Source organism: Rhipicephalus microplus, chromosome 6 (genome assembly GCF_043290135.1).
Source record: "Rhipicephalus microplus isolate Deutch F79 chromosome 6, USDA_Rmic, whole genome shotgun sequence".
Classification (NCBI taxonomy): Eukaryota; Metazoa; Arthropoda; class Arachnida; order Ixodida; family Ixodidae; genus Rhipicephalus; species Rhipicephalus microplus.
In genome coordinates, this window is record NC_134705.1 from 115,914,234 (window position 1) to 115,941,675 (window position 27,442).

General features: G+C 43.1%; 1 protein-coding gene across 1 annotated transcript; it reads right to left on the bottom strand.

Moving 5' to 3' along the window:
* Nucleotides 1-7,134: 7,134 nt before the first annotated feature.
* On the bottom strand, nucleotides 7,135-15,548 carry LOC119168033 (uncharacterized). The gene is made up of 4 exons (XM_037419481.2): nucleotides 15,416-15,548; nucleotides 14,921-15,012; nucleotides 9,403-9,453; nucleotides 7,135-7,306 (listed from the first exon to the last, which is right to left on the bottom strand). The coding sequence occupies exons 1-4, from the start codon at nucleotides 15,447-15,449 to the stop codon at nucleotides 7,178-7,180; spliced, it is 306 nt and encodes a 101-aa protein (XP_037275378.2). The 5' UTR covers nucleotides 15,450-15,548; the 3' UTR covers nucleotides 7,135-7,177.
* Nucleotides 15,549-27,442: the final 11,894 nt, after the last annotated feature.

The window sequence follows — 27,442 nt, forward strand, 5'->3', positions numbered from 1 at the left end:
ACAAAGGGCACATCCCTGTGCGACTGTCCCATTTTTGTTCTTTTCTGCCACAACAGCACAGACAGTGCTACTGTTTTTTCTGTTTCTTCTTCTTGTCGTCCGTTTTTTTGGCGTGGTTTTTATGTAAACAGTGTCGGACCAAACTACCCAGGCCACCATTTTAGCATGAAATAAACCAGACCGCTTAAACACCCGTGTGCATTACATTTGCTGTAGCTCGGACCGGTTTGCCTCTTTCGCTTCTACGTTGATTACTACGAGTACTTCACCTTCGGAGACATGATCAACATTTGGGTGTTCAATGCCTCCTGCAGCGTCGGTGTATTATGGCTGGCCGATCCACTGAGTTGTTTTGAAACCTGTTGAGAAGACACATATAAAAGAATCAAAGGTCAGATGCTCGGCCTTTCAATGTCGGAAGGAATGGCTGAATTTCTACAAAAAAGTTCCCAGTTGAGTATGACGCCTGTTGTAAATATACCTAAAATTTAGGCCTCTGCTCACAGGTTGCCGGAAAACGGAGACGAAAAAACAGCATTGTTTTTCCGAACGAGTGGTTGTGCTATTCTGGGTTGGTTGTGACATAGGACTCGTCTACTAAACCTTGTTGTTGATCATTTAATTTAAAAGGACTTGACTCTCATCAAGGTAGAAAATTAAGGCAGCATTGTTTTTCCTCTGATGACAAAAACTGCAAAAGGAGCACTGGACGCAGTTGCCGAGAATTGCCTGCACGACAAACAAACGCCATGAAAATTAGAGATATCGGCACTGAAGCTTCGAAATACTAAAAAAAAGTTTGACAAGGTGCCAAGGCTTTGAATAAATCTGATGAATTTTCTTTAGATGTTGTTTTTTGTATAAATATCCAAGTTTGAGTGACCCTTAAGGTCTGTTGTAACGGTGACAGGCTCCTGGAAAAAGCTGGGGGATGAACTATTTTGTCATTACTCAAGGACTTTCCCATTTAGGGCTCATACAATGTCCACTGCTCGGCAAACGTCGTGCAAGTGCTCGACGACGGCAGTTGGGATCGAATTTGGTGTTTTGAATTGACATTGAAGTTTTATTCTACTGTATTCTCTATAGTGAACTGCTTGTGGCGGCACGTTATCTAGTATAAAACATTCGGGGCTGATCGCCTTCCGGTATAACTGTAGAGTATTCGTTGACGCCTTTTTAGAAGTATTGACGATGTATCCCTCATGCGCGTTTATAGAGTATATTTGGTCAATTTTTTTGCAAAGAATAAATGTTTTCATAGAATCCAGGAGTACTATGTATTTCAGAATGCATTTTTGGCTTTGTTTGGCAAGTCATTTGGAAGTTTGGTTGATCATGAACGTGTCTGCCATATTTTTAGGTACGTCGCTTATTTACTGAGTGTTTCGAAGGGCTTCCATATGAATCCTGAGCTGGGTTTGTACCTCTGGTCCTGGGAGACAAGAAAAAAAAGTTATACGCGGCTCAGAAGAAACTGTAAAAAAACAGTAATGTGATGAATGAGGCACCTATAAAATGATTTTAGGATGTTTTACGGAATGTGTTTTGTCGTTACAGGAAAAACAAAGAAAGCTACTCCCGGGAATGTGATCAAGTATACTCAAAACATACACCTTTTAGACAGCAGTGCCATATCATGTTTTCACAAATTGTACGTCATAGCGAGTTGTTTTCTCAAAACATCTGAACCAATGTATTTTTCTGTGAATTGAGACTTACAGAAAGGCCGTACTACAACAGTTTGGTTCAAGGATGCTTTAGAAGACGGCAAGTGAAGTACAGCGAAGAAATTTGTATATTCTGTGGAATACCAATAATACGCGAGAGATTTGAAGATTTTTTTTTTAGAAATTTTTAACCAACAACCTTTTGCAGAATGTGAGGTGCTGATCATTTTACGAGGTCAGGTTGTCGAACGCTGTTAGCGTCGTTTGACGTGACAAAGGCGGAACCATATATAACACAGTCATGTGAGAAAGCACTCACCACCACAGAGGGAGAAAAAAACAATGACAATTTGCAGCAACAATTTGCCACGCAGCATCGCCTAACCGTTCAGGTTTGTAGCCATACAGATTGTGAATATCTAGTGCACAGAGCACATCACATATCCACACTGCATTTTATAGACGCGGGAAAACACTGTCCTCGCGAGTTTCTAACAAGCACACCAGCACGCCACAAAAACATTTGTCAGGCTTGGTAGTCCTTGTCTGTCGAGCGACGAGATATAGTGTATGCAAGTATGTGCCAAGGTATATGTAAATTAGTTACGTCACTTTCACAGAAACCCATGCATACACTAGTCGGGAACCCGTTGCCACCGTCGTCTTCTACGGGAGAAGGGGACAATGAACAGCGAACAAAAGATAAAAAATTTATAACGTTAAAACTGCAACAAGTAGTGACGTCGCGCTTTTTCTTACATGTCGCGAAATCAATTTTTGTTTTTAATTGATGACCTTTTACTTGCCGTTATTATTACGCAACTTTTTTTGCGCCTTGCGACTCGCTAATTCTATGAGTGAGAGAAAAACGAAAAAAAAACATAGATTAAGGAAGAAATGTTCTTTAATTAGCTAGATGATATACTTACTTTATGCACGAAAAACTTGGCACAGACGATTATGAGACAACTGTACACGAGAACAATTGCATAACAGTTCAAAAACTCACGTTGCCCAATCGTCGAAAACCAGCAAGAAGAACAGCAACTTTGAAAAATTGCTTTGGCAGCTGTAGAGTACGGCGTCTCGTTGCTTAGCGTGTTGCGGTCACCGTCAGCGAAGGCGAGGGCACGCCGGCCGTGCGCCAGCAAAAGCAGTCGGCACTCACAGGAGCAGTTATCTACACATCTTGTGAGGTAAATCAGCTCTGACTTTTCACACCAGCAAACAGCACACACAAAATAAGCAAACTACTGAAGGTACTCACAAAGCTACCTTAGAAAACTGAGCGATGCCTCATTGACCTGGCAGTGCGCCGAACCAAAGAACACGCCACACTAAACAAAAGATCTGATAGCAAGTTGCCTGGATATGCCCACCTCTTCCCCATTTATGTAATTTGACAAAAAGTGACACAATGAACCATTTATCCAGGTGTGAATTACACTGCAAAGTGTATAGTCAACAACATATATAAGTTCACGACATTTTGAAGAAAAATTTATATTGAGTTTTCAATTTTGGTTGTTTGTCCCCTTCTAACCTAGTCACCCTTCAATCGTCGATGGGCGTTCATGCATGTGGCAATAGAATTCCGACAGTTCTCGTTCCAAGTTTTGCGACCCGTGTAATTTGGCCACGTGTGTGCAGCGAGTCACACCGGTCGACAAGGAGTGACGTCAGATCGCCCTGCAGAAGTGGTGAGCAGGCCTGAAAAAATTTATAGGCGGCGTTGGCAAGGTCGATACAACTGGCAGCGAAGGCTTCGTAGAGACCCATAAGTTCAGAAAATAGCACCTGATCAGTTGTTCATGGGGCTTAGCACCATCTCTGTGAGGAGGGAACACTTCCAGTAGAACAAAAAATAAAGTGGATGTGACGTGATAGCTGGCAAACAAGTGACGTCATTTGGTGTGTGATAGCACGAAATGTGATCTCTATTTACTTTTCACAATCCTATGATCGCCAAGGGCTCACGCTGAGGTGATCGCCGGCGAGCCCGACACCAAAGCGCTGCAAGTCAACGCCAGGTAATTTATTATGAACTCATCTCTAGATGGCGATGTTTAAGTGTAGCGCTACTCTCTTTGCTTTGATTTGACAAGGAAACCTATTCTTCGAACTTTTATTTGGCGTTCGTAGCATCTGCCGCAGATAGATGAAAGGAACCAACAGGGTATACCTGTCATAAATGCGCGTTGCTCATTTGCTTCTCACATAGGGGGGTTCTTTTGCACGCACAATGCCTGTGTTCTTCAGTTTTAACAGAAAAAAATGACGCCTGGTCACGCCAAAATTATGACAATTCAGTTTTGTTCAGTGGTAACAACCGCTCAAATTTATTAGACTGCACACCATGTTAATAAGGACAAAAAGTCCGCCGACACTATTTTGTTATCTCTTTTTTCCCGTTCAGATCTGACGAATTGCCGCTACGTATGCGAATGCAGACATGCAAATTGTAGCATGATGTAGCGTGATAGATAACTTGGTGATCTCACCGATAACGCCACACTACATGCTTAATAAGGGGACCGGGCTGCAGGAGGACTGGTAAATGAAAGTCCTGCGAGCACTGTATTCCAAACCATTGTCCTTGTTTCCTATCTGGAAAACATGGGTCCCCAGGGAAACGTTTGTTTCTTCTGCATCCTTGTACAGCACATCGTAAATAACCAATGTGCAGCAACTGAGAAGCACTAAAACAGGCGAGGGCATGGCTCATCGCTGACGAGTTTTACGAGAAAGCGTTTCCACGTAGTGCAAGAGCTGCACTGAGTAATAATAGCGTGAGCGACGGGCGCTAGAAAAAGCATTTCTTGAAATAATAAAAAAAAACTGCCTTAAATAATTCACCTATTAGTTTTACACATACATAATACTGTTGGGGGAAAGAAATGTCACCCATAAAACATAGCGATTGCTTCGACTTTGAATCGAACTTCGTTTTTGAATAATAGTATTTCTTCCGTCCACATTTCATTGCGCTTCAATCGCAGCCCCTATAAGTCCCTATGCTGATGTCGTGGCAATAGCTTCTGAACTGCTTTTCGCCCGAACTTTCACAACTTATTTGAGTAGAACATTGGGGGGGGGGGAGGGGCTATGAAACCTAGGTGTCACAAAACCCACTTTGCGAAACCACGACGAAGAATGAAGGTAATAGTAGTACAGCAAGTTTATTAACGCCTAATAAAAATAAGGAGTTAGCACATGTTGACAGGTTATATCCAGCATGAAAGAAGCTGAATTTAGTAGTTTGGTCATTGGTTCAGCAGAAAGAGGGTTTGGGTAGTTTCGCCCATTGAATTTCTTCGTTACAGAAAAAAACACACAAGGGACAAAGACCTTTCTCATACTTTTGTGATGTCGTGTTCTGCCGAATTATAAGAAAAGTGGGGTTTTTTTTAGCAACGAATGCTCATTGCATTCTTCTTTGATCTGAGAGTCCCAGAATCGCCGTAACAGAACAGTTTGATTAAAGGGCACTTTTAAAGAAGCCTTAGGTGTAGACAGAATATGTTTGCATTGTCTGTAGGAGACGAATTTTAAACAGCAAATCTCAACATGCTTTTCAAAATATTGTGAATTAGACAGTGCAGCCATCGCGTACAACAGAAAAGAAATATTATGATGCCATGTCGCACGATCCTATACGCAAGAGCAAATAAGATATTGTTTTTGTTATTATAGCCTGTATTTGATCTATTCTTCAGAAATACCCTTGTGTCGTTTGGAAGTTTTTTGACATTGTAGACTATACAATCATCTTAGATGAGGTCTTTATCAAAAAACACAGATATTGATTTTATAGGATTGAGATATTCAATGGGCTACACTAACAGGAGGTGCACGCAATCACGAGGGCAAAGTAGAAGTGTATTCGTCCCCCTAGTTTTTAGTGGTTTTTTTTAGGAAAAGTAGTTTCGTTTTCTTTCTGTTTAATTCACAACAAATTGGTAAACCATGACGGAACCTCAAAAACGGTTTTGCAGTTGCAACAATCGTTTATTGTTAAAGACGTGTTTTGTAAGCCGAACTGTTGCATCTGCACGCTGAAATACAAAGAATTTAAAAACAGCTTCGGTAAAATCTTTCAGAAATAAAGAAATGAAAAATTGAGATGAAATGTATCCCTGTAGCCCACCAGTTTTCAAGCGAAGCCTATAGCTTAAAGGTGGCTAACAGTGAAACTGAACAACCTGAGAATGATCAAAGAGATAATTTTTAAGAAGGTTGTAGATTGTACACGAAGCTCAGAAGAATTTTTTTTTTCAAGCAGTACGACGTAAATGAAGCACCGTCTTTGAAGTGCTGAAAATAATGGTGAACCCGGAAGTTGCCACGAGTGCTATAGCCGCTTCCTCGGCTTCAGTGTGCAGTGCTCTGATGGAGGCGGCTACTCGTAAGACTGCATTGGTGTTACAAATCGCAATTACGCTGAGCGCGTAGGCACACTGTTGTTGTTCGCAACGCGTAACCGCATCGGGCCGCCAGGCGTAGGCGTCGTATAAGACTTGTGCTTGTGCTCGATGACGTCCATCGTGGTATCAAGCAAGGATGTTTTTCGGCAATGGCTTCATCAAACGACGCTGACGCAAGCGTAGCGATATGAATCTTAGGCGTAAAAGCATTGCTTAGTGGAGCTGTAAATGATGCTAATGTATTTTTTTTTATTTTGGCGTATACACTTATTCAGAGCACTTCGTCCTCAATTTCAGTTCGAGAGCAATGAAGCGCGCCAATTATTTTTATTTGGTTGAGTTTTTGCTTTCATATAATATATATTTATTTAACCCTGTATAATTTTTTGGTTTGTTATGCTCGTATATACAAAGAAAATATTTGTGTCTTGTCTAACATACAAATTTTTATATTTACAGGCGTTTTCTATTTATTTTCAAAGGAGCAGTGGTGCGTTTACCTTAATTTTGTGAAACATACCTTATAGTTTTTTTAACGTTCTATAGGTGATTTCTTGCTTGGTAAGTGTTAGCGGACTAACGATTTGGTGGCTTGAATACTGCTTCACTGCAATACGCTCAGGCGTAAAACGATTCCATGTGATAATCTCCAGTTCTCCACCATGGATCAATTGCGTCAGTAGTCAATGCCGTGATGCCCCAAGTTTTTAGAATGTCAGTGACTGAAGGCAACCGAAGCCTGAAGTCGACAACCGATCTTTGAAAAGAACTGGGCTTAGTTCACGTTCCATCTGCATTATTTCTGAAAGGGACCACAATTTTCCTGTATGTCGAGCTGATAAAACCAGTTTTGTGGCTTGCCGAACCTTCTTACCTCCCAGTATTAGCATTTTTTAACGTCACCAGCATTCAGAGCTGGGCTAACGGCTTTGGATCCCTATCCAAACACTGAACTAATCTAGAAAAGACTTTATTGCTAGAGCACGTAAATGACGTCATCTTGTACGATTGTAAAAAAAGAAAAGACAGGGCACCTCGAATAACCATGAGTTCACCTTTTTTTTACGAAATGTAACAGTTTATTCACCAACGAAATGAAGGTTTTTTCGTTTCCTTCTGAGTTGGTTTCGGTGTTGTCGTCGTCATCACATCGAGGCACACACATTCTCCTTTTACGCATTTCCCGAGGTGGTTATTTGGGCAGTCATTCCTCTGCAAATAATCAAAGAAATAAAAAACACAAGCTTTCAATACTTTTTAGTGTTTACTGAGTACTTTCGCATTTGTCGCATTTGTTTAATTTTTAATGTCACTTATTACTGTACTTCAGTGGCTCTTATGTCAAGTGACTGCTTTTTAAATTGATCACATTTTTAAGTATGAAATCGGTTTAGAAGCACGAGTAACGGAGTCTGGGTGGAAACTAAAAAAAAAAAATGCGACTCGATATTGCTTCTATGTCGACGTCTCAAGTAAGCACTTTAGAATATTTGGCGAATATCACTAAGTTGCTCTAAATACAAAAGAACATAACGCAATTTCAGGAAAAACAATGTCATTTTTAGATGAATTATTACAAATTTCGCCTGATATTTCAAGTTATACATACGATTTCTAAGAACGTTTCTCTACCATGTGTGCAACTCAAAACCAGTCGTACCTTTACTACACATTATCTTAGATCTTTATCGGTGTTACGGCATGTATGGTGACTACATGAGATTTCCGATTATCAGAACTGGTTCAAAGTTTGTTCATTGCATTGCTGTGAGGAAACTCCATGTAAACAGGAACAAGGTTCGTTGAGCCTGTAGGCTTCTCGTGGCCTCTTTTTCAATTTGCTGACAAACAGTTATAGATCACTACAAGACATAGTTACTCGTGTGTTTCCCTTCTTTTAAGGACATCATGCAACATTTCAATGGATAGCTGCTCATTGTGGCATAATGGGCAATGAAGAGGCGGACGCTGAAGCTAAGAGAGCTTTAAATAGTGCCTCGGAAGTGTGCATCGTATTTTCTCGACAAGATACTAACATCCTATTTCGACGCGTAATGCGCAACTCTATCTTAGAGCACTGGCAGAAACCAGAACACCAGTACAGGCGGCTGCCCAAATGGGACCCGGAAATGAGGTTCTGTATGTCTCACAAGTTAAAGCGAATCATCTCCTGCATTATCCACCGCATTCGTCTCGGTGTGGCTTACACGAGACATTACACCCACTTGATTGGCTGTAATAACACAGGTCCCAATTGTGGTCACTGTCGGTTGCCAGAAACGCTTGAACATATATTTTGCGACTGTCCAGCGTATGCAAGCGAACGTCAGCAACTGATATCTTCGATTGGCCGGTATATTAGTCGACAATTAACCGATGAGGTTGTGTTAAGTCCTGGGCCTTACGCCAGCAGCACACATGTGGTTATACGAGCCGTCATCGCTTTTTTAGAAGCCACTGGACTGGATGCACGTCTGTAGAGTTACGCAGCCTAATAAGAACATATCATCTCTCTACCTTATCATCATCAAGCATCACTCTTTCACTCCCCAGTCACCCTTCCCCATTGTAAAGAAGGAGGCCAGAGCAAACTATAGCTGAGGGCGACCTTTCTGTAAATAACTTCTCTCTCTCTTCTTTTAACCATTGCCCAGGGTTATATTAGTCACAATTTTAAAGCCTCTAATCTGGCGTATGCTTGCCGGCACAAAGCCAAATATCCGCCATTTATGAAAGGGACACTAAAGAGGAACATGGACTTGCTTTAGATTAACAAACTGCATTTTCAGAACTCTAATAGCGTATGTTTCACCATAAAAGGTTTTTTTTTTATTAGCAGAGGAAAAAAGAGGTTGAAGTTTCACTTTCAAACTTCGCACCAAAATCTCTATGCGCGACGTCAGAGTTTCTTGGTGTATTTTGGGTGTCTTTTTGGCATTGGCTCGATAGACCTTTCTGAAACTTCGTACGCAAAATTTATGGCACCCACAGGTACCAACGTACTTCATTTTTATTGATTGGAAGCAATGTAGGACCCAGTAAACGTCTTCCAGAACTCTTATTTGTTGTGCGTAAATCTCAACTTGGCGTCGCCACACACGTTTTGTCTTCGCGCGTTTTCTTGCTTACTAAGCGCCGCGCAGCCGTAAGAGTAGCGTTCTAGGAAACGTTTAATACATGAAAAATTGTTTTACTCTTGAGTGTCCCTTTAAAAGCCTTGAATATGAGACGAAGAGTCTGAAAGGTTATACATATCTTCTTAAAGGCTGTGCGCTAACACTGCAGTTTCGTTTAGTTTCGAATCTCACCTTGCAGAGGTGACCATGATGGAAGTGCATCGGCCCACATCCCAGAATTCTCTGCAAAAAAGGGGGAGGTTTGTAAAGATCAGTTTGAATGAAAGCAAAGCATATGCATAATCTTGATAGAGGAAGCAATTATGCCTTGCCTACGTGTTTGGTGAAGCATTTTATTGAGTTTGAAAATGTCACTGCTACAGTACAACTGAATGGGCATTTCCGTGTGCCCGTGATAATATATATCTATAGAAGTTTCAGCACTGTTGTATTGTTTCTCAACGCATTTCGTTCAAATATTGGCTGAACAGGCGCGTAATCAGGTGCCGAGTCTGCCCCATACGTTCACTCAGCGGGACACGTCCTGTCGTTGTTTGAATTGCATGATTGTGCCGTGCATGCTTTTGGCGATAATGACGTGGCTGAGAGCCCATGAGGATGCGGTACAAGACTGTTTAATCCCAAAAACTTGGGGAAGAACGACAGGCCATTGCAGAAATTCTCTCATCTCTTCATTCCAATTTGCCGCTTTTTGTTTTGTATTGAGCCAATTAGGGAGTGGGCAGTGCGGCGTGAGTTCACCTTCTCCCAAGAGGAACCCTGCGCATGCTTATGAGCCTTGAATACTGTGATAACCTCGCACCTGGTGAGGTGATAATGTTTTCGTTTTGTTTAGGTACGACTCATGCTTTCTTAAGTGGCTTGAATGTTCTTAAATATGTTTCGTGATTCCGTTTTTTTTAACTTTCTTTATCCACCTGTATCTAGACATCGATGATGTAAACAAAAATCAGTCCTTCGGTTGGCTTAACGCAAAGCACGCAACAACTTAAAATTTCCTAACATATGCTTTGTTTAAGTGTTCACGATTGCCGGCTTGATATTTGCACATGTTCTCAGCATATTTATGGCAGGAAAAATAGACTTCGGTATCACCCGTTTCTTTACCTATATTTTCACAGAATACTTAGGTCAGTATATTCTTGTGGAGTTGTGGGTATTACTATGCGGACGTGTGCGCAGGAGAGGACAATGGCGTGTTGGTGTTTAAAAAAAAAACAACACCCGCTATCTAGACTGCAGGAATATTTTTTCTACTGTAAAGTAGTAAATATGTCCGCAACAATATGAACATAATAGACTGGTTACAGAAGGGTAAAATATGCATATAGGTCCTTATCAAGAAAACTGTATAAAGTCTCCACGTGTTCTGTGTGCTGATCCAACATACATAATTTGGTTTGGCGACTCGCAGCCAGAGTCCATTGTGCAGAAAGTTTTAGTAAAGGACAAGACCATGAAGGTTAGCAGATCTGAACTGTCAGGAGTTTCCCTTCGCTTGCAAAGGCCAATAAATTGGCAGTACTTTTTAATAATACCAGAGCTTCCGTAGATATGTTATGCGACACCCACTTGACTAGATATTGTAATCTTTCGTTCACTATGATTTAGAGCATAAAAAGTGAAACAGTATATTGCAGTCTGTAAAAAAGAACAAGCCCCCGTGTCTATGGCGAAGTCCTCCGATAATTTCTCTGTGATTCGAACAATCACTCTGGCTTCAGTCAAAACCCGTCCGGTCTATAGACCACTACCCTCCTTCTTCGTCACTATGTCGGCGCCACGCACAGTATCCAACACCGTCAATATATTTTTTTGAACTGTAAACATAATTTTTTAACTTTTGAAAAAAGCAAAAGGAAATGGGAGAACTACGCTTATAAAATATATCGCCAGTGATATTTAAGAACATTCACTGATGACAGGCAGCATAGTTTCAAGTTTTTGAACGAGATATCAGGACGTAGCTGTCGAAGCATACTCTGAAAAAGTCCTTTTCTAGAACATACTGAGACGTACAAATATGCTGAAAAGGGCGACAAAATTGTTACAATGCTCGTGTGCTGGAGCGTTGAGCACATATTTTCAATTTTTATTGGCACAAGACTCCAATACACTCTAAAAATTCTGAATGCAGTTTCAGGTACACAGTATGAACCATTACTGGAGCGTTTATTCGTGCTTTACATAGCAAAGTAATCAAACCAACCTTGATTTATTCGAGTTCATTTGTAAAATCACGAATGTCAATACTTATTTGTTAAAAAAGCTATGGTTTATCTACACCTTGAATGGGAACTCCTGGGGTTTTCAATAATTTTTCTTTGACCCTGAAGCCAGAAAAAAGCTAAAACATAACCTATAGAAATGAAACCTTACGCACTTGGTACCTACATTAAGAATTTCAGGTATAAAATGATAAATCAGAATGCTCGCCGCACTCTGCAGCGGTTCATTAATTGGATGAAGGGAAAGTCGAAAATTTTCCCAGACCATGTATATGAACCTAACGTTATACTCTGTGATTACGGTGCAGCAGGCACGGCTTTTTTTTCTTCAGCTTACATTTTTCTGTACATTTCAGGTCACTTTGTCAGAAATCACGTGCGCGAATTAAGGTCTAGCAGCAAAAGGATAACATCTTGACAACTGGATGTGCCTTCGAGAATCGCAACAAAATAAAAAGGTGGGCTAATTGGTAACACATAATCGTTCATTGAACTGGGAGTGCTGTAAAACACACAAAAGATACAAGAGAGAAAGCACACAGCTTGAGAGCTCACTGATAACTGGTTTATTCTCACGTTTGAAAGACACATAAAAATTGGGAGACCCTTAAGCTTCGCCTTTAAGAGTTGCGCGCGACAGCAAAATCCGGCCCCTAGTGTGCCCTCCAACCATTAAGCGCATACTTATAAATATGTTTTGTTACACACACACACGCACACGCCCACGCGCACACAAATTACGTATCTATAGTAATGAGTGACTGTGCAGTATGGCCACTTCCCTCTGCTAGAATGACGCTTTGCTGTAATCGAGACCCGTTTTTTAAACTGTATCACAGATGGCACATGGACACACACGCGCGCGCTCGGATGGTACATACAGGTTTCTGATATAAAGGAAGGGTTGCATGGTCCCCAAGATACACACCACGCGTGCACCATCTGGGCGGCAGAAAGAGTCTCAGAATGCCTCACAGATAGCAGCACTTTATCTAGCGTTTTTTGTATGCTTGATCAACTGAATGATTGATATGTGGGGTTTAACATCCCGAAACCACCATATAGTTATGAGAGACGCCATAGTGGAGGGCTCTGGAAATTTCGACCACCTGGGGTTCTTTAACGTGCACCCAAATCGGACTACACGGGCCTACAACATTTCCGCCTCCATCGGAAATGCAGCCGCCGCAGCCGGGATTTGAACCCGCGACCTGCGGGTCAGCAGCCGAGTACCTTAGCCACTAGACCACCACGGCGGGGCTGTATGCTTGATCAATGCTTCTGGAAAGGCATTATATCTTTTCCGCTAGATCAACCTAGTTGTCCATTTTTAGAGCTGTTTGGAAGTTGCTCTGTGTATTTAGCGGCGATGGCTGCCCTATTCCGGCCTTTTTCGACGTAGTTGGATGCCTCCCAAACGCTCCTACAAATCGTCGAATGGGCTCGTTTTTGTCGTGAAACCTGTCGAAGAAGTTGAGTTAAGGATACTCCTTCTACTATATGGCAATTATGCAGTGTTTTTTTTTTCCGACGCAGCTGCAAGTAACATCGTGGCTTTGTGGTAGGACCACTGCTTGCTACGCGAATGGCCCTGGTTCGATCCTCAAAGGGACCGAAATTTCATTGTTTGTCTTATTTGCTTCTTTCTTGTTTCTTCACTCATGGACCATTTTTCACTCACAACCAACGGTGCCAACGCCAATGGCGGATTTTCTGCGAAACGGGCTCTCTCACGCTGTCGCGTAAATACATGAGAATGTGCATGTCAAGAAGACTAAGACAACAGTGCAAGCACCATACATGGCGTTAATTCGATGTACTTGTCTATGAATTATTTTAGAGTAACATTCACAGTAAAGTAATGGTAATGAAGGATGGCTGACACATTGATCCTTATTGCTGGAAATGTGATACATTTGAGAAATTTCACGCGTAGTTTGACGTGGATGCCGAAAAAAAACTACTTCTTTGTTCAAATAACGGTTGCCATTGCAGGAATCGTAATGCGAAGCTACAATGAAAATTGGGGTACATTTCAGAGAACTGAACTGTTCCCTGAGGCGCGTACATTCAAACATCGGCCAGCTTGGCCGATGTACATCCAGCCACAAGATAGCTATAAGCTATACAACACTTCTAAAATACACTTTACAAACTGTTTCGAGTTTTCTAAAGACATCCTCTGCCTTTAGGCGTGCCCTGCGCCCTTCTCTGAACCATGGCACATTATCGGCCTAATTTATTGAGTGCAGAGAAAACAACGCGGACACCAAATCTTCTCTCCACAATTTTTAGTCCATTCGCCAATTTATGAAGGCAAGGGATGGCGACCACGCATTTGTTTACTTCATGGCATTCTGCAAAAAACACACATACGTTATTCAGTGTTTTTTACTATCCGCAGAAGCCTCAAACACACCAATGCATTTAATCGATTGATTGATATGCAGGGTTTAACGTCCCAAAATCACCGTATGATTATAACAGACGCCGTAGTGGAGGACTCCGGAAATTTCGACCACCTGGGGTTCTTTAGCGTGCACCGAAATCTGAGCACACGGGCCGATGCAATTAAATACGGTGGGTACCAAGCACCCAATAGCCGTTATAGCTGTGCTAAGAAACCACATTGTACCACATGAATGCAGCTTTTAGTCAGCACTGAATGAAGGAATGACAGTACAATTCTTCTTATTATAAGCTTGGAATGACCGGATTAGTAAACTTGAGCAGGTTTCGCGGATAGGGAATTATAATGCCAACAAAGCTGATTGTCTCCAAAGAATAGAAAAGGGTCAAGAATTTTCAGCTTCTGCTTACTTGTAACCTCAAAGGTAAACCAGGGGCCCATGCCCCTTGGAACCTCAGAGGTGAACCAGGGGCCCATGCCCTCCATCTCGAAGTGCGCAAAGACAGCATCATAGTTCACTGCTGAACATTTTGTTTTGTCACAAATCAGCGCGTACAGTGCTGTGTGCCTCCTCTTTGCTTCACCTGTGAGTCCCCCCCCCCCGTGCTCCCTGTTTGCTGAACCTTCGATAATTTCAACATAATAGTCTCTAACTCGATATTATAGGAAGATAACTCAGGGTGAACGTGGGGAAAGTTAAGCATTCACTGTTTTTCAATCACATAATCAATCTACAACTAATTTAGTTCTTTTTTTGCTAACAATGACAGGGATACTGTTAATGATGGCACAGGAAAGCTGCTGCGTTATATTTGTGAATAGGTGCAAAATTTAACGTCCTGGCTGCATTTTTAATCATAGCCTGTTGGGGATTTCAGAAATTTTGTGGTTGATACCTTATAGCTTGTTCTCGCATACTCTGAAAAAGGTAACTTACTGCAATGGTAGTTTTATTAAACCTACCAATACAATAGACCGTTGAGTTCATAACACTAGAAGATTCCTCAATAAGAACCGCGCAAAAATATTGAACTGCGAAATTATTTCATACCTCGTGTCTTCCAACACCTGTGGAATGAAATACACCAGTCGAAAAGTTTTCCCCTGCTGCATCGTCAGTCTTTATCATACTTGCCAGAAGAACTGATTTAAAAAAGAAAAAAAACAAATTAACAATTTTGAAAGCGACGTTTCCTAGTATTTCTAATCAGAGAGGACAACAATTCTTCATTGAAAATTTTGTTGAATAGCCAGAGAGGTTAGTCTGGCTATTCTTATGACACGACACCTGGAGTTTTGTGTCAGGAAGGTATTATTATCTGTTAGTTCTTATTAATAATGTGACTAATTTATTTTTTTGTGCATTCAGGTGTTAGATTGGTATGTGATGGGTGAATGGGGCCACGACATATACGATAAAGTGCTCTGTAGAAAAAAGGAATATGGATTGTCAAACGAAACATTCTTTAAGATTTCGTCTTAACGGAAACATTTTAAAAACCTATTTATTGTGCAATCAAAATAAGATTGAGGAAGATTTACTCACGGAGGGCACAAAAACGGCAGAAAGTGCGGCCCATGAGTCAGGATGAACTCTTCCTTTGCGATAAGAAAGAGGCAGTCGTTTTAGCTGAAGTTTCATGAGCAGCTCTCACATATACGGATTGCTTATATGTTGGCGGAAAGCGGACGGTGATGTCATAAATCACGGGAAAAGCAGGGCGCAGCTATCGAGATTACAAAACAACATATAAAAAAAGAAAAGAACTGGTCGTGCAATATACAACATCCGCGCAGCGCATTTGCTGCGTCTGAGGAATGTTTGAGGGACGTAGAAGTCTTGCTCCATATATTTCTCAATTTGTTTTGTTTCGATGCCTGCATCGAAACTACAACTATAATGGCTAAAGAACCATCGTATGTTTTTACACAACTGAATAGATGCTTGCACGTCAGCTGGGTGATGATAGTATCCAACGCCTTGCACGAAACCACCGCGCAATGTATGTCAGAAGCACGTTCGTCCTCGTTTCACGTAAAACCGGTGAGCACGTACAGCAAACATCACGAAAAGCACTGTGATGTACGTTTGGCGTGACAGGAAATGCCTACTCGTCGGCAATCTAAAGTAGTGCACGGCACTTCAAGCGAAGTCTGATTTATATGAGACTTGTACGTGTTACATAAAGGATGGAGCGGATTGAAATTATATTTACTTGCTATTAAAGATAATTGAACACCGTGGTAATTGACAGCCTTAAAACAGTTGCTGAACTACCGAAATGTAATCAATTACGAGAAAAATGTCACTGCATGAACAGGGCTACAAGAAACAGATACACAACACAGGCTCTAACTTCCTATGTTATGTGTCTCCTTTTGTTCCCATTTATTCAGCGATATTTTTTTCTCGCCATCAGTACAACAAAAGCACGAATTTGAATGGTAATCAATTACTTTAGCTTTTACTTCAAAATTTTATTGTGGAGCACAATAATGTAACTTTGCTAAAATAATATTCATTATTGTTACTTTCTCGCTTGAGAGAAGGTGGATGCTTGTGTGAAAGCTGGGAGGCTTACCAAGGCCTCTCTAATGAAGTGTTCAGTCTCTGAGTGAACGCACAATTGGCACATGCATGCTCCCACGAAGTCCCCTAGAAAGGTTACTATGCTGTTCATAGGCAACCACGCAAATGTTAAGTGTAGCAGCGTAGTTAGATTGTCTAGAAAACGTGTCTGACTGGCGATTCACTGCAACAAAGAGCACACAGGCAGCATAAACAGCACGACACAAATTCAGTTCTAGTGTAGTAAATACGCTGCCTCTCATTCAGCTTACGATAATCGATGCAGAAACGCAAGCTGCCGTCTTCATTTTTCCCGATTACCACTTGTGATAACCTAGAACCTTTTGGTCGTTGGTTTACAACATTCTCTAGCATCTTCTGATCTTGCTACTAGATTACCTCACATTCTTACTGAGCGAGGCGATATGGGTTCTGTTAGATCGATCTTGCTGTTTCATACATGATGGTACAATTCTTGGTCAGAGGTGATTGAGCCATTTAAGACGTCGAGGAGAAGCAGTCCTTGAACTGGTAGAACAGTGTACAGAAAAGCACGAGCCACCATCCCCATGGCGAAGCCCACCCGTTAACATTCCTTGTTCTGATCTGATCCTAACCTTAGTGTCCCAAGTCGTCTTTGACACAACATTCAACAACCAGTTCCATAATACGGAATCTTTCATAATGTACTGCGCAAAAACGGACAGAAACGCGAAGTAGAGAAAAAGGACAGACAATTAAGCGCAAACTATTAACTCAAGTTTTATTGCAAGGCCGAGGCAGTATACAAAGAAAAGAATAAAAAGCAAGGGAGGACGAAGAAGGGGGAGAAAAGGCACGAAGGGTCTAACCCGGTCTTGCGATAAAGCTTCAGTTGATAGTGTGTGCTTTTCTGTATTTTTCCTCCACTTCACGTTTCCGTCCGTTTTTTTTTCTTAGTACACTATGAATCAGTACCAACTTGGCCAACTAGTAATTCTTCTGGAAACTTTGAGCCGGTGTTAAACTCAAACCGATGTTGACTGGTGGTGGATGCGGTGTTGAATAAGCCGTTGCTTCCCTTTGCATTGCAAGGCAGTCGCTAGAGTAGTATGCCACAGCAGTGCCTTTACCGATGTGCCGGCGCTCATTCGTGAAGTTGGTGAGAAGGATCTCCGCACAGCTTATTACTAAGCTGACAATCCCATGTGCATAGCTGTGTTAGTTCGGCTGGTGGGACACTTCGAGCGCAAATGGACGACGCACAACGTCTGCACAGGTATACGGGTTTGAGTAGTACGATGGAGGAGAGTATTGTTCAGGAGAGGCAAGTGCTTATCGAAGTTGGTGGCGAACGACTTCTGCGACGGAAGCAACCGTGAACTCCTGCTTCGGGGGCACCTGTGAAGGCAATCTGCTCCTTGCGTTCTCCTTACCATTTATTGCCGCGTGCATAGCTGTGTCCGTTCGGTTGGTTGGATACTTCTTGAGCCAATGGATGCCAAGCAACGTCTGCGTAGGCTTACGAGTTCAGCTGGTACGGAGGAGCAGATTATTACTCGAGAAAAGTAGGGACTTTGACGCCTGTCGAAGTTTGTGGCGTACGACTTCATCGACGGAGGCAACCGTGAACTCCTGCTGCGGGGTGTTAGGAATTTGCTGTGTCGCAAGGGTAGCGGTGGCGAAGAGCGGCGAGCCGTTGAGTGGACTTCGCTGAAGACTTTGCCCGAAGGCGAAGCAGGGAGGCAATCCGTTTTGAAAACAGCAACAAGATGGAGCGTTTACTGTAGCAGGTTGTTTTTTTTACAGAGCCGGCCAACACGACAATGTCGGCTGGGGCAAATCCTCTAAACATGGGGCCGGCACGGCCTTAATTAACGTTTTGGTCTTTGCTGCGAAACCAGTTCCCTGGAACGACACAGTGGCTAGGCTGAGGAGACGCAGCCATACCCGGAACTGCAAGGTGATTCGGCGGAGGAAGCGACGTTATCCCCGGAACTGCATGGTTCTCCTGCACGGAAGGCGGCGCTGGGCGGAGGGAGACAGTTCGTCGGAACAGCGCTCGATCTCATGAAACGTGCTCTCGAACGAGGAAAATGTCCGTGGCATAACAGCACCCTCGCCGCCAGACAATGCATCCGGAGTTTTGAGCCGTCAGCGCGGCTCGGAAGGAGGGATGCTGGTTGGCCACCGGTAGCCATTTCGCTCTTTCCGCCCGTTGAGACTTTCATTGGCCTGCAGAGGTTCACTGAAACGACACAGTCAAACACAAAGCCGTACCACTCTGGCCAAAACAAGCACCCTCCAAATGCTGATCAAGTCGCCAGACCAGCAGAAACCAAATGTTTTCTCGAGATTACGCTGGGCTAACAAATAGCATCACGAGCAACGAATCTCGGGAGGAATACACAATGCCGACACTCCTTTACAGTGCATGACACTGCTAAACCAAACAGAATTTTTGTTTTCGTGAGGGATTCTCGATTGTGACCCGGGCAGATTGGGGACAATCGAAGCGGCTGAGGTTAACTGAATTTGGCCCCGAATCTACAATTTAGAATACCAAGAACTTCCGAATCATGCACATTTGCGTCGCCTGCAAGCATAAGATTGTCAAACTTGACAAAGTTCGTCCTCCTACAAGCTCTCACTTCAATGGGCTCAGCCAATTATAACCAAAACAAGAGAAAACATGCTTGAAAAGTATGAAAGTAAGGATGAAAATCAAACTCACGTGCGTCATACAAAACAAAGTTAAATTTAATCTACACTGACATGCATAATAACACAGAATGCTAAACACAGAAGGTATCTTAAACAGGCGCATTTACTATGCCTTTTCTGTTAAAATAAAACACACTGACTGTTACCTTTCGGAATATTATGAAAACAAAATTGATCAAACTAACATATCAATCAATGTCAGCTTCTTCGATGAGAAGGAATGTTAAACTTGCCAAAATTCAGACGCATTCCTTGCTCAACGGCTGACGACAAAACTAGAAAAATATTTTTCAAAGCTGATTACAATATTCATTCTTAGTAATGGCAAGACGAACTCTGGGGAGTGGCGCACTCTATAGCTTTCGAGGGATCCGGTCTTGCACAAAGGCACAACGAACAAAGCTGTTTGCCGAACTCGGTAGCAGCAACTTTTGACGTACAGCCGCTTAACCCGAACAAGGGGGCATCTGCCCTGCATATTTACCCCACCCTTTCGACCCGTGACCATTTCGCCACGGTGGGAAATAACAGCCAGTGTTACGGCTCAGGCGTAAGCTATGCTATCCTTCGTGGTTGCCTCTACGCGACAGTGAAAAAGAGGAGACCAGGCGAACATCTCGGCGTCCGAATTTTCCTGAAAGTCGGTTTTTCTCAACAAGCTTCCCGTTCAATCTCGAACACCACTACAATCGGCACTTCAAATATTTCATAGAGGACCTTTTCGCGATCCTACGCCTATCCCTGAACCTGGCGTCTCGACTAATGACGTCACAGCACTTAACGGCGGCTTTAGCGCGCTTGGCGCCAGTCTTCTTTACCGCTTAACGCTTACACCGACGCCTCTTTCTGTTCGAACTTCTCACAATACTCGCAGTCTCGACACACTTATCACAAGTGTGCTGCCTTCTTTGTGTGGATTTGAAGCTCCCGATTTGCTAGCTAGCGTACCCTTGGGTCCGTTGCTAGCGGTCTCTGCCTGTGACAGTATAGGAGTCCCGATGACTTTGAAGCTAACCAGCACGCTTACAGAGCTTTCAATCGGTGGGGGTCTATCGCTGTCGTGAATAGCCCTTTTTCTCTGGCCTTCAAAGTCGGCTTTTTGCCCTCTTTCACGAGCTTTATTCTGTAGCACTTGGAGTCGCGCATCCTGAGGTTTTCGATGGGCCTCCGCCCCTAACTTCTCGTAAGGCTCCTCAGTGTCCGGCTCTCTCTCACGCCCTTCATCGGCTTGCACATAGCGACGGGACTGAGCCTCTTGCACTTTCCGTCTCTGCTTATGATTACGCGCTTCTCGACGCGCTTCTACTTCTAGCGCTCTTCAGTGAGCCTCATTTTCACGAGCTTCCACCTTCGTCGCCTTACGCTGCGCCTCATATCGCTCTTTCTGACAAACGTTGACGTCCTGCGCTTTGCGATGGGCCTCAATTTCTAGCACTTTGCTGCGCGCTTCAGAGCTGTACTTGTATGCTCGACTTTCGCAGTCGGCGGTACTCATAGCAGCAAAGTAGTGGAACAAAGCGTATTTAACCTTCTCAAAGTCTTGCGCTTCCTCGGCGGATAAGCGCTCCGAAACGCTTGCGACTTTGCATGGAAGCAACGTGGCAAGCTTTCCCGACCGTAAGTCTCGCCCAACACGAACATCGTCACAGACCTCTTCAAAACTAACCAAAAAAGACACGATGTTCTCGTCCATTCTGAAGAGTTCAAGTTGGTATTGTGCTCGCTGTCAATTATTCGCTTCAATTTTATGATCAAGCTCTTTCCTTTTTTCTGCTGTCTTCAGCCTTCCATTGTTCATGCCTTTGAGCTTCGAGCTCTTCTAGGCTTTGCTTTGCCTTCTGCTTTTGCTCACAAATGAGCTCCCAAAACTCGTCAGCTTCCTCGGCCGTCACATTTTCTGCCCGCATCACCTCGAGAATCGCTTCCCTTGTTTTAGCGGACCCGGCGGAAATCCCCATGGCTCCACAAATTTCAAGGAGGTCCTGTACAAGGTACTGCTCCATCACGATCTCGTCCTTCGTGATGCTCTACTGCTGATATTCCCCACACTCTAAAACTAATCTCAAGGTTTAGATCACGTGAATAATAAATTACAACCAACAAAACGCAAAACGCTCTCCTAACATCTGCCTGTGCTAGAGAGGTCTGGCGAAATGAACAGTAAACGTTGGGCACTAACCCAACCTAAGTAGCCAACGATGGCCCAACTCGTGGCTGCCTTCGAACAGTGCCGTGGGTGTCGTCAGGCCTGCAGGGATCCGGTCCAACTTGCCAATGTTGAGATCCAGGGTAGCTTGTCCCAGCTTGCCGAACGATTAAAACAGCGGTAGCGTATCCCAGCGTATCCAAACGCTAATATCAGGTCGGTCGTGCTCGAGCTTCAAGGGATCCAATCCAACTTTTCAGCCGTTGAGATCGGTGTAGCGGGTCCCAGAGCAGCAAAACGTTGAGGACAGTGGTAGCGTATCCCGCAGCTGCCAGCCACTGTTAGGAATTTGCTGTGTCGCTAGGGTAGCGGTGGCGAAGAGCGACGAACCGTAGAGCGGACTTCGCTGAAGCCTTTGCCTGAAGGCGAAGAAGGGAGTTAATTCGTTTTGAAAACAGCAACAAGAACCAGCGTTTACTGTAGCAGGTTGTTTTTTTACAGAGCCGGCCAGCACGACAACGTCGGCTGGGGCAAATCCTCTAAACATGGGGCCGGCACGGCCTTAATTAACGTTTTGGTCTTTTCTGAGAGACCAGTTCCCTGGAACGGCGCCGTGGCTAGGCTGATGAGACGTAGCCATACCCGGAACTGTAAGGTGGTTCGGCGGAGAAAGCGACATTATCCCCGGAACTGGAAGGTTCTCTTGCACGGAAGGCGGGGCTGATAGGGGGGAGAAAGTTCGTCGGAACAGCGCTCGATCTCGTGAGACGTGCTCCCGAACGAGGAAAATGTCTGTGGCATAACGGGGGGCACCTGTGAAGGCAATGTGCTCCTTGTTTTCTCCATCTCAATTTATTGCCGCGTGCATAGCTGTGTCTGTTCGGTTGGTTGGATACTTCTTGAGCCAATGGATGCCAAGCACCGTCTGCGTAGGCTTACGAGTTCGGCTAGTACGGCGGAGCAGATTATTACTCGAGAAAAGTACGGACTTCGACACCTGTCGAAGTTTGTGGCGAACGACTTCATCTACGGAGGCAACTGTGGACACCTGATGCGAGGGCGTCTGTGACGGAAATCTGCACCTTGCGTTCTTTTTCGCAATGTCCTCACGCCCGATCTGTCAAAGCAGGTGGCATAGAGAGAACTCATCGTTTGCGGCAAGTGCGGCGGCGCTTGCAGCTGCATTGATAGCGGGGCAATCAAACTGACGGTACCGCTACTGCAGCGCACGCTCTGTTGCGGTGCTTTCTCTGATGAACTTGTTGGCTGTTCTTGGCGGATTTCGAGCAAGACCTACAAACAGCGGCTCTCTGACGCCCCCCGTAAGATAGGTTAGCTTTTGAGCCTTGGACATGAAGGGGTACGCACACTCATTACTCATTATGGTACTCATAACTCATCGTTTAAGTATCGAAGGGGCGTTTGTTTTAGATAAGAAGAAAAAATATAATGAAATTCCATGTGAAGTTTCGAATAAAGAATGCTTGTTGAAGTAATCTGTTAGATATTTACATTCAGAGGCACTAGCGGCACTCGAGCAAACATAATCTGAGGGGAGTGTAGTCTTCGCCATTGTGTTCCGAAGAATACACTTGGTTCTTGAATAAACACGTAAGAAGCTTGCGTCAGAGGCGAATCGCATATTGTAAAGAAATTTTGAACTGTAAGTATTTTAAACCGAGATAACAAAGGTCGAAGATGCACTTCTACATCCAAAAAATTATTCGCTACAAACTTGTGGGGTCAAAGACACAAGCGAAAAACTTTTCTTTCTAATCATATTAACTGTCTCATTTTATATGCCACGCTTCCAGAAAACAATACGCACCTCAATTCCATTTTAGACCGCACATACATCGTGCAAATCATTATCTGTGTATTTCTTCGCACTTCTGTTTTTCTGTTTAATAATTTTCGTAAACACCCCAACGCACGTGTCGCTTTACAGTCAACTTCGCCTTTGTGGCTTGTCTAATTTAACGTTCTATTATATACGATGCCTACGTATTTAAGGGAATTGACCTAGGGAATGAGCTCGTTAAGATACATAACAGAAATGTTGACAGAATCTTTGAAAGAGAACGAACGAAGCGCACTTTTTTACGTTCGATGACAATTATTATTTTCAAGCCGTGCTACCAGCATGTTTATGTAATTCTGTAATGCCTGAACAATAAGTGCAGATCACTATTCGTTGCAGTGAAAGCAATATCGTCTGCATATACAAAACTTTGAATATCCCGATGGGTTGGAATAAAACTTAGCAATATTGGCCTGCAGTATCGATAAATAAAATAAATAAATAAATAAATAAATTATTAAATGAAGAGATTGGTTTCATGTGATCCAGGATACACCCCGCTTCCTGTTAGTTTAGTATCAAAATATTTTGGAAAGCTTCTAATTGACTCGTACAAGAGCTCTAAAAAGAGGACCACCAAGATGGTTGTCTTCTTCACTCAGTTGTGCCGCGCCTCTTGAGGAAATTTGTGATTTTAATTGCCGTCGCTAGGGCGCAGCTATAGATGCAACAATGCACGTGGTAATATTATTGTAAAATAATACACTTCAGATGTCGCACACCGTAAAGGAATGAGATGCTTTAGCCTTGGACAAGAACGCATTTTATTCGTCATTTTTTCATTGCCCGATGGTCTTTACAGAACACGATAAGTTGATATGCTTCTTTGTCAATGTGCACCAGTGCCCATGACAAAATTGTCGATGTAACCAAGCAGTTTTTGTATATTGCGGGATAATACTCACCCTATTTCTTACAGTTTCAATGAGAAAAAAATTCTGTTGTTTGCTAAATGAAAACATGTTCGGTCTTGGCCAGCTGTTTTCCGCAAGGCGCTTTCACCAACACGTTCATATTACTTTGTTGCAACACAGCACGCGAAGGCCTACAAGGTAAGCCTTAATGAAGAAATAATGTGGCCAAAATATAGGCCTGTTTTGAATGTTATATAAATATATTGAACGGGCTCACTATCGTGTATTCATAGCTTTCAATGAAGCTTCATAGAGCTCACCTGCTAGAAATCTCCTAAACAGTCATCATAAGACTTCCTTTATTCAGTAAAAGTATTTGCCCTTATGACGTGTTTGCAGTGTAATTTTTCTTACAATCAGTGATTGACTTTGACATGCATAAGTAGAATGGTTCTTCTTCAAGTTCCAGAGGCAACCTATCTAGTCTATCTAGCTAGTGTCTACAAGCAGGCTTACAACGTGTGATATTTACACGAAGGAAACATTTTCTTTTTTTTAAGATCTTTATGTTCAAGGAGGGAGGAACTTGTGCTCCTGCCCAAAGATATAAGGAAATCAATACCTCAATCAGCCTGTTATGTTTGGATTTCGCACTGGAAGCGAGTTTTGCAAGAACGTTTATTTAGAATACATGAGACTCATAAAAGGAGAACCGCGGGACATAAAAAACTGTTATCCCAGCCTTTAACAGAAGTAAATATTGTAAAGAGTGACTGTTCATATTACTGTTGAAATTTATGTGAATGTTTTATGTCTGTCATTATTACACCGGCATAAAAGCGTCACACACAAAGAAAACCTTGATGTGAGTGAGTACCTTCAACGCAATGAAGAAGTTCGACAACTCGCCCGCCTGTGTAATCAAGAACCAACAGCCGCCGTTACAATCTTCTATGATGCTTCGCGAAACACCAGCCCGGTGAACGTGTTTGAGTATGGAAGCCGATACGCTGACGTGGACTCAGTGGAAAACTTTTGCCGTGGTGCTTCGGATTATACAGGGTAGCTCGACGTCTCGGCCCACTGAAATACGAGGTTGTTCTTGACGGCATCACGAACTCTCCACGACGCCGATCGCTACCTGAAGTCGTCCATGTCATACACTTCAAGCCTTTTCATGTCCGTTAACGAACTGAAACAGTGTATTATGTTGTTGTTGCTGTATCGTAACTTAATGCTAGCGCGTTCGTGCACTATTTTTATACATTCATCTTCTGTTAAAGCATCTGGACGATGCCTTCTTTGAAGAGGGCAATGTCACCTTGCTTACTTCAAGTTTTTTTTTTATGATACCGTTACACTGTAAGTCAATGTAAGCGCAAACCGCGCTTGCAGTGTTTGAAAAACTGCGGGACTGTGGTTGATTATTTTGTTGACATTAGGCCCACTTTACCAAGGTATATGTAAACTGGTAGCGTGACTCACTTAGAAGCCCATAGATCCAGTACTCGGCTGCTCGTTGCCACCGTTGCCGTTTACGTGGAGAGGGAAAAGCTAACAGCATGAAAATATAAAATTTAAAATATGACGCCCAACCGGAAGCGGTAGCAACATCATGCTTGTGTCCAGCAGGCGCGAACTTGATTTTTTTTCGATAGCTGACCTGCTAGGTGCCTTCTTTTTTTACGCGAACGTATTGCATCTTACGTCTTGCTAATTTCACGCGGGAGAGAAAAGGAACAAAAATAGCAAAGATTGAGGCAGCACAGTTGTGTTTTTTATTTTTTATTTATTTTTCTCAAGGGTCCCTGACAGAAGGCACATTAAATGAGGAGTGGGCATACAAGACATCATCATCATCATCATCAGCCTGACTACGTCCACTGCAGGACAAAGGCCTCTCCCATGTTCTGCCAGTTAACCCGGTCCTGTGCTTGCTGCTGCCAATTTATACCCGCAAACTTCCTAATCTCATCTGCCCACCTAACCTTCTGTCTCCCCCTAACCCGCTTCCCTTCTCTGGGAATCCAGTCAGTTACCCTTAATGACCAGCGGTTATCCTGTCTACGCGCTACATGCCCTGCCCATGTCCATTTCTTCTTCTTGATTTCAGCTATGATATCCTTAACCCCCGTTTGTTCCCTAATCCACTCTGCTCTCTTCTTGTCTATTAGGTTACACCTACCATTTTTCTTTCCACTGCTCGCTGCTTCGTCCTCAATTTAAGCTGAACCCTCTTTGTAAGTCTCAAGGTTTCTGCTCCGTAGCTAAGTACCGGCAAGATACAGCTGTTATATACCTTCTTCTTGAGGGATAGTGGCAATCTACCTGTCATAATTTGAGAGTACTTGCCAAATGTGCTCCACCCCATTCTTATTCTTCTAGTTCCTTCAATCTCGTGGTTCGGCTCTGGGGTTATCACCTGCCCTAAGTAGACATAGTCTTTTACAACTTCAAGTGCACTATTACCTATCTCGAAGCGCTGCTCCTTGCCGAGGTTCTTGTACATTACTTTCGTTTTCTGCAGATTAATTTTAAGACCCACCTTTCTGCTCTCCTTGTCTAACTCCGTAATCATGAGTTGCAATTCGTCCCCCGAGTTACTCAGCAATGCAATGTTATCGGCGAAGCGCAGGTTACTAAGGTATTCTCCATTGACTCTTATCCCTAACTGTTCCCATTCTAGACTTCTGAAAACCTCCTGTAAGCACGCGGTAAATAGCATTGGAGAAATTGTGTCCCCCTGCCTTACACCCTTCTTGATTGGTATTCTGTTGCTTTCTTTATGAAGCACTATGGTAGCAGTTGATCCCTGTATATTTTTTCCAGAATGTTGATATATACTTCAACTACGCCCTGATTCCGCAGTGTTTGCATGACGGATGATATTTCTACTGAATCAAACGCCTTCTCGTAATCTATGAAGGCTATGTATAGTGGTTGGTTATACTCTGAGCATTTCTCTATTACCTGATTGATAGTATGAATGTGGTCAATTGTTGAGTAGCCTGTTCGAAATCCTGCTTGTTCCTTTGGTTGATTGAATTCTAATATTTTCTTTACTCTGTTAGCAATTAACTTTGTACATAGCTAGTATACTACAAAGAGCAAGCTGATCGGCCTGTAATTCTTCAAGTCCTTGTCATCTCCTTTCTTATGTATTAAGATGATGGTAGCGTTCTTCCAAGACTCTGGTACTCTTCTCGTCAGGAGACACCTCGTAAACAGGGTGGCTAGTTTTTCTAACACAATCTGTCCTCCATCTTTGAGCAGATCTGATGTTACCTGATCCTCACCAGCAGCTTTGCCCCTTTGCATTGAGTCTGCAGGAGTGGAACACCCCAAGCATAAGGCATACGAGACTATACCAAATAAACCCTCGACTCGAACTTCGACCTCCATCCGGACTTCGTCGACGTGAAGCTTCACTTTTTTGTCGC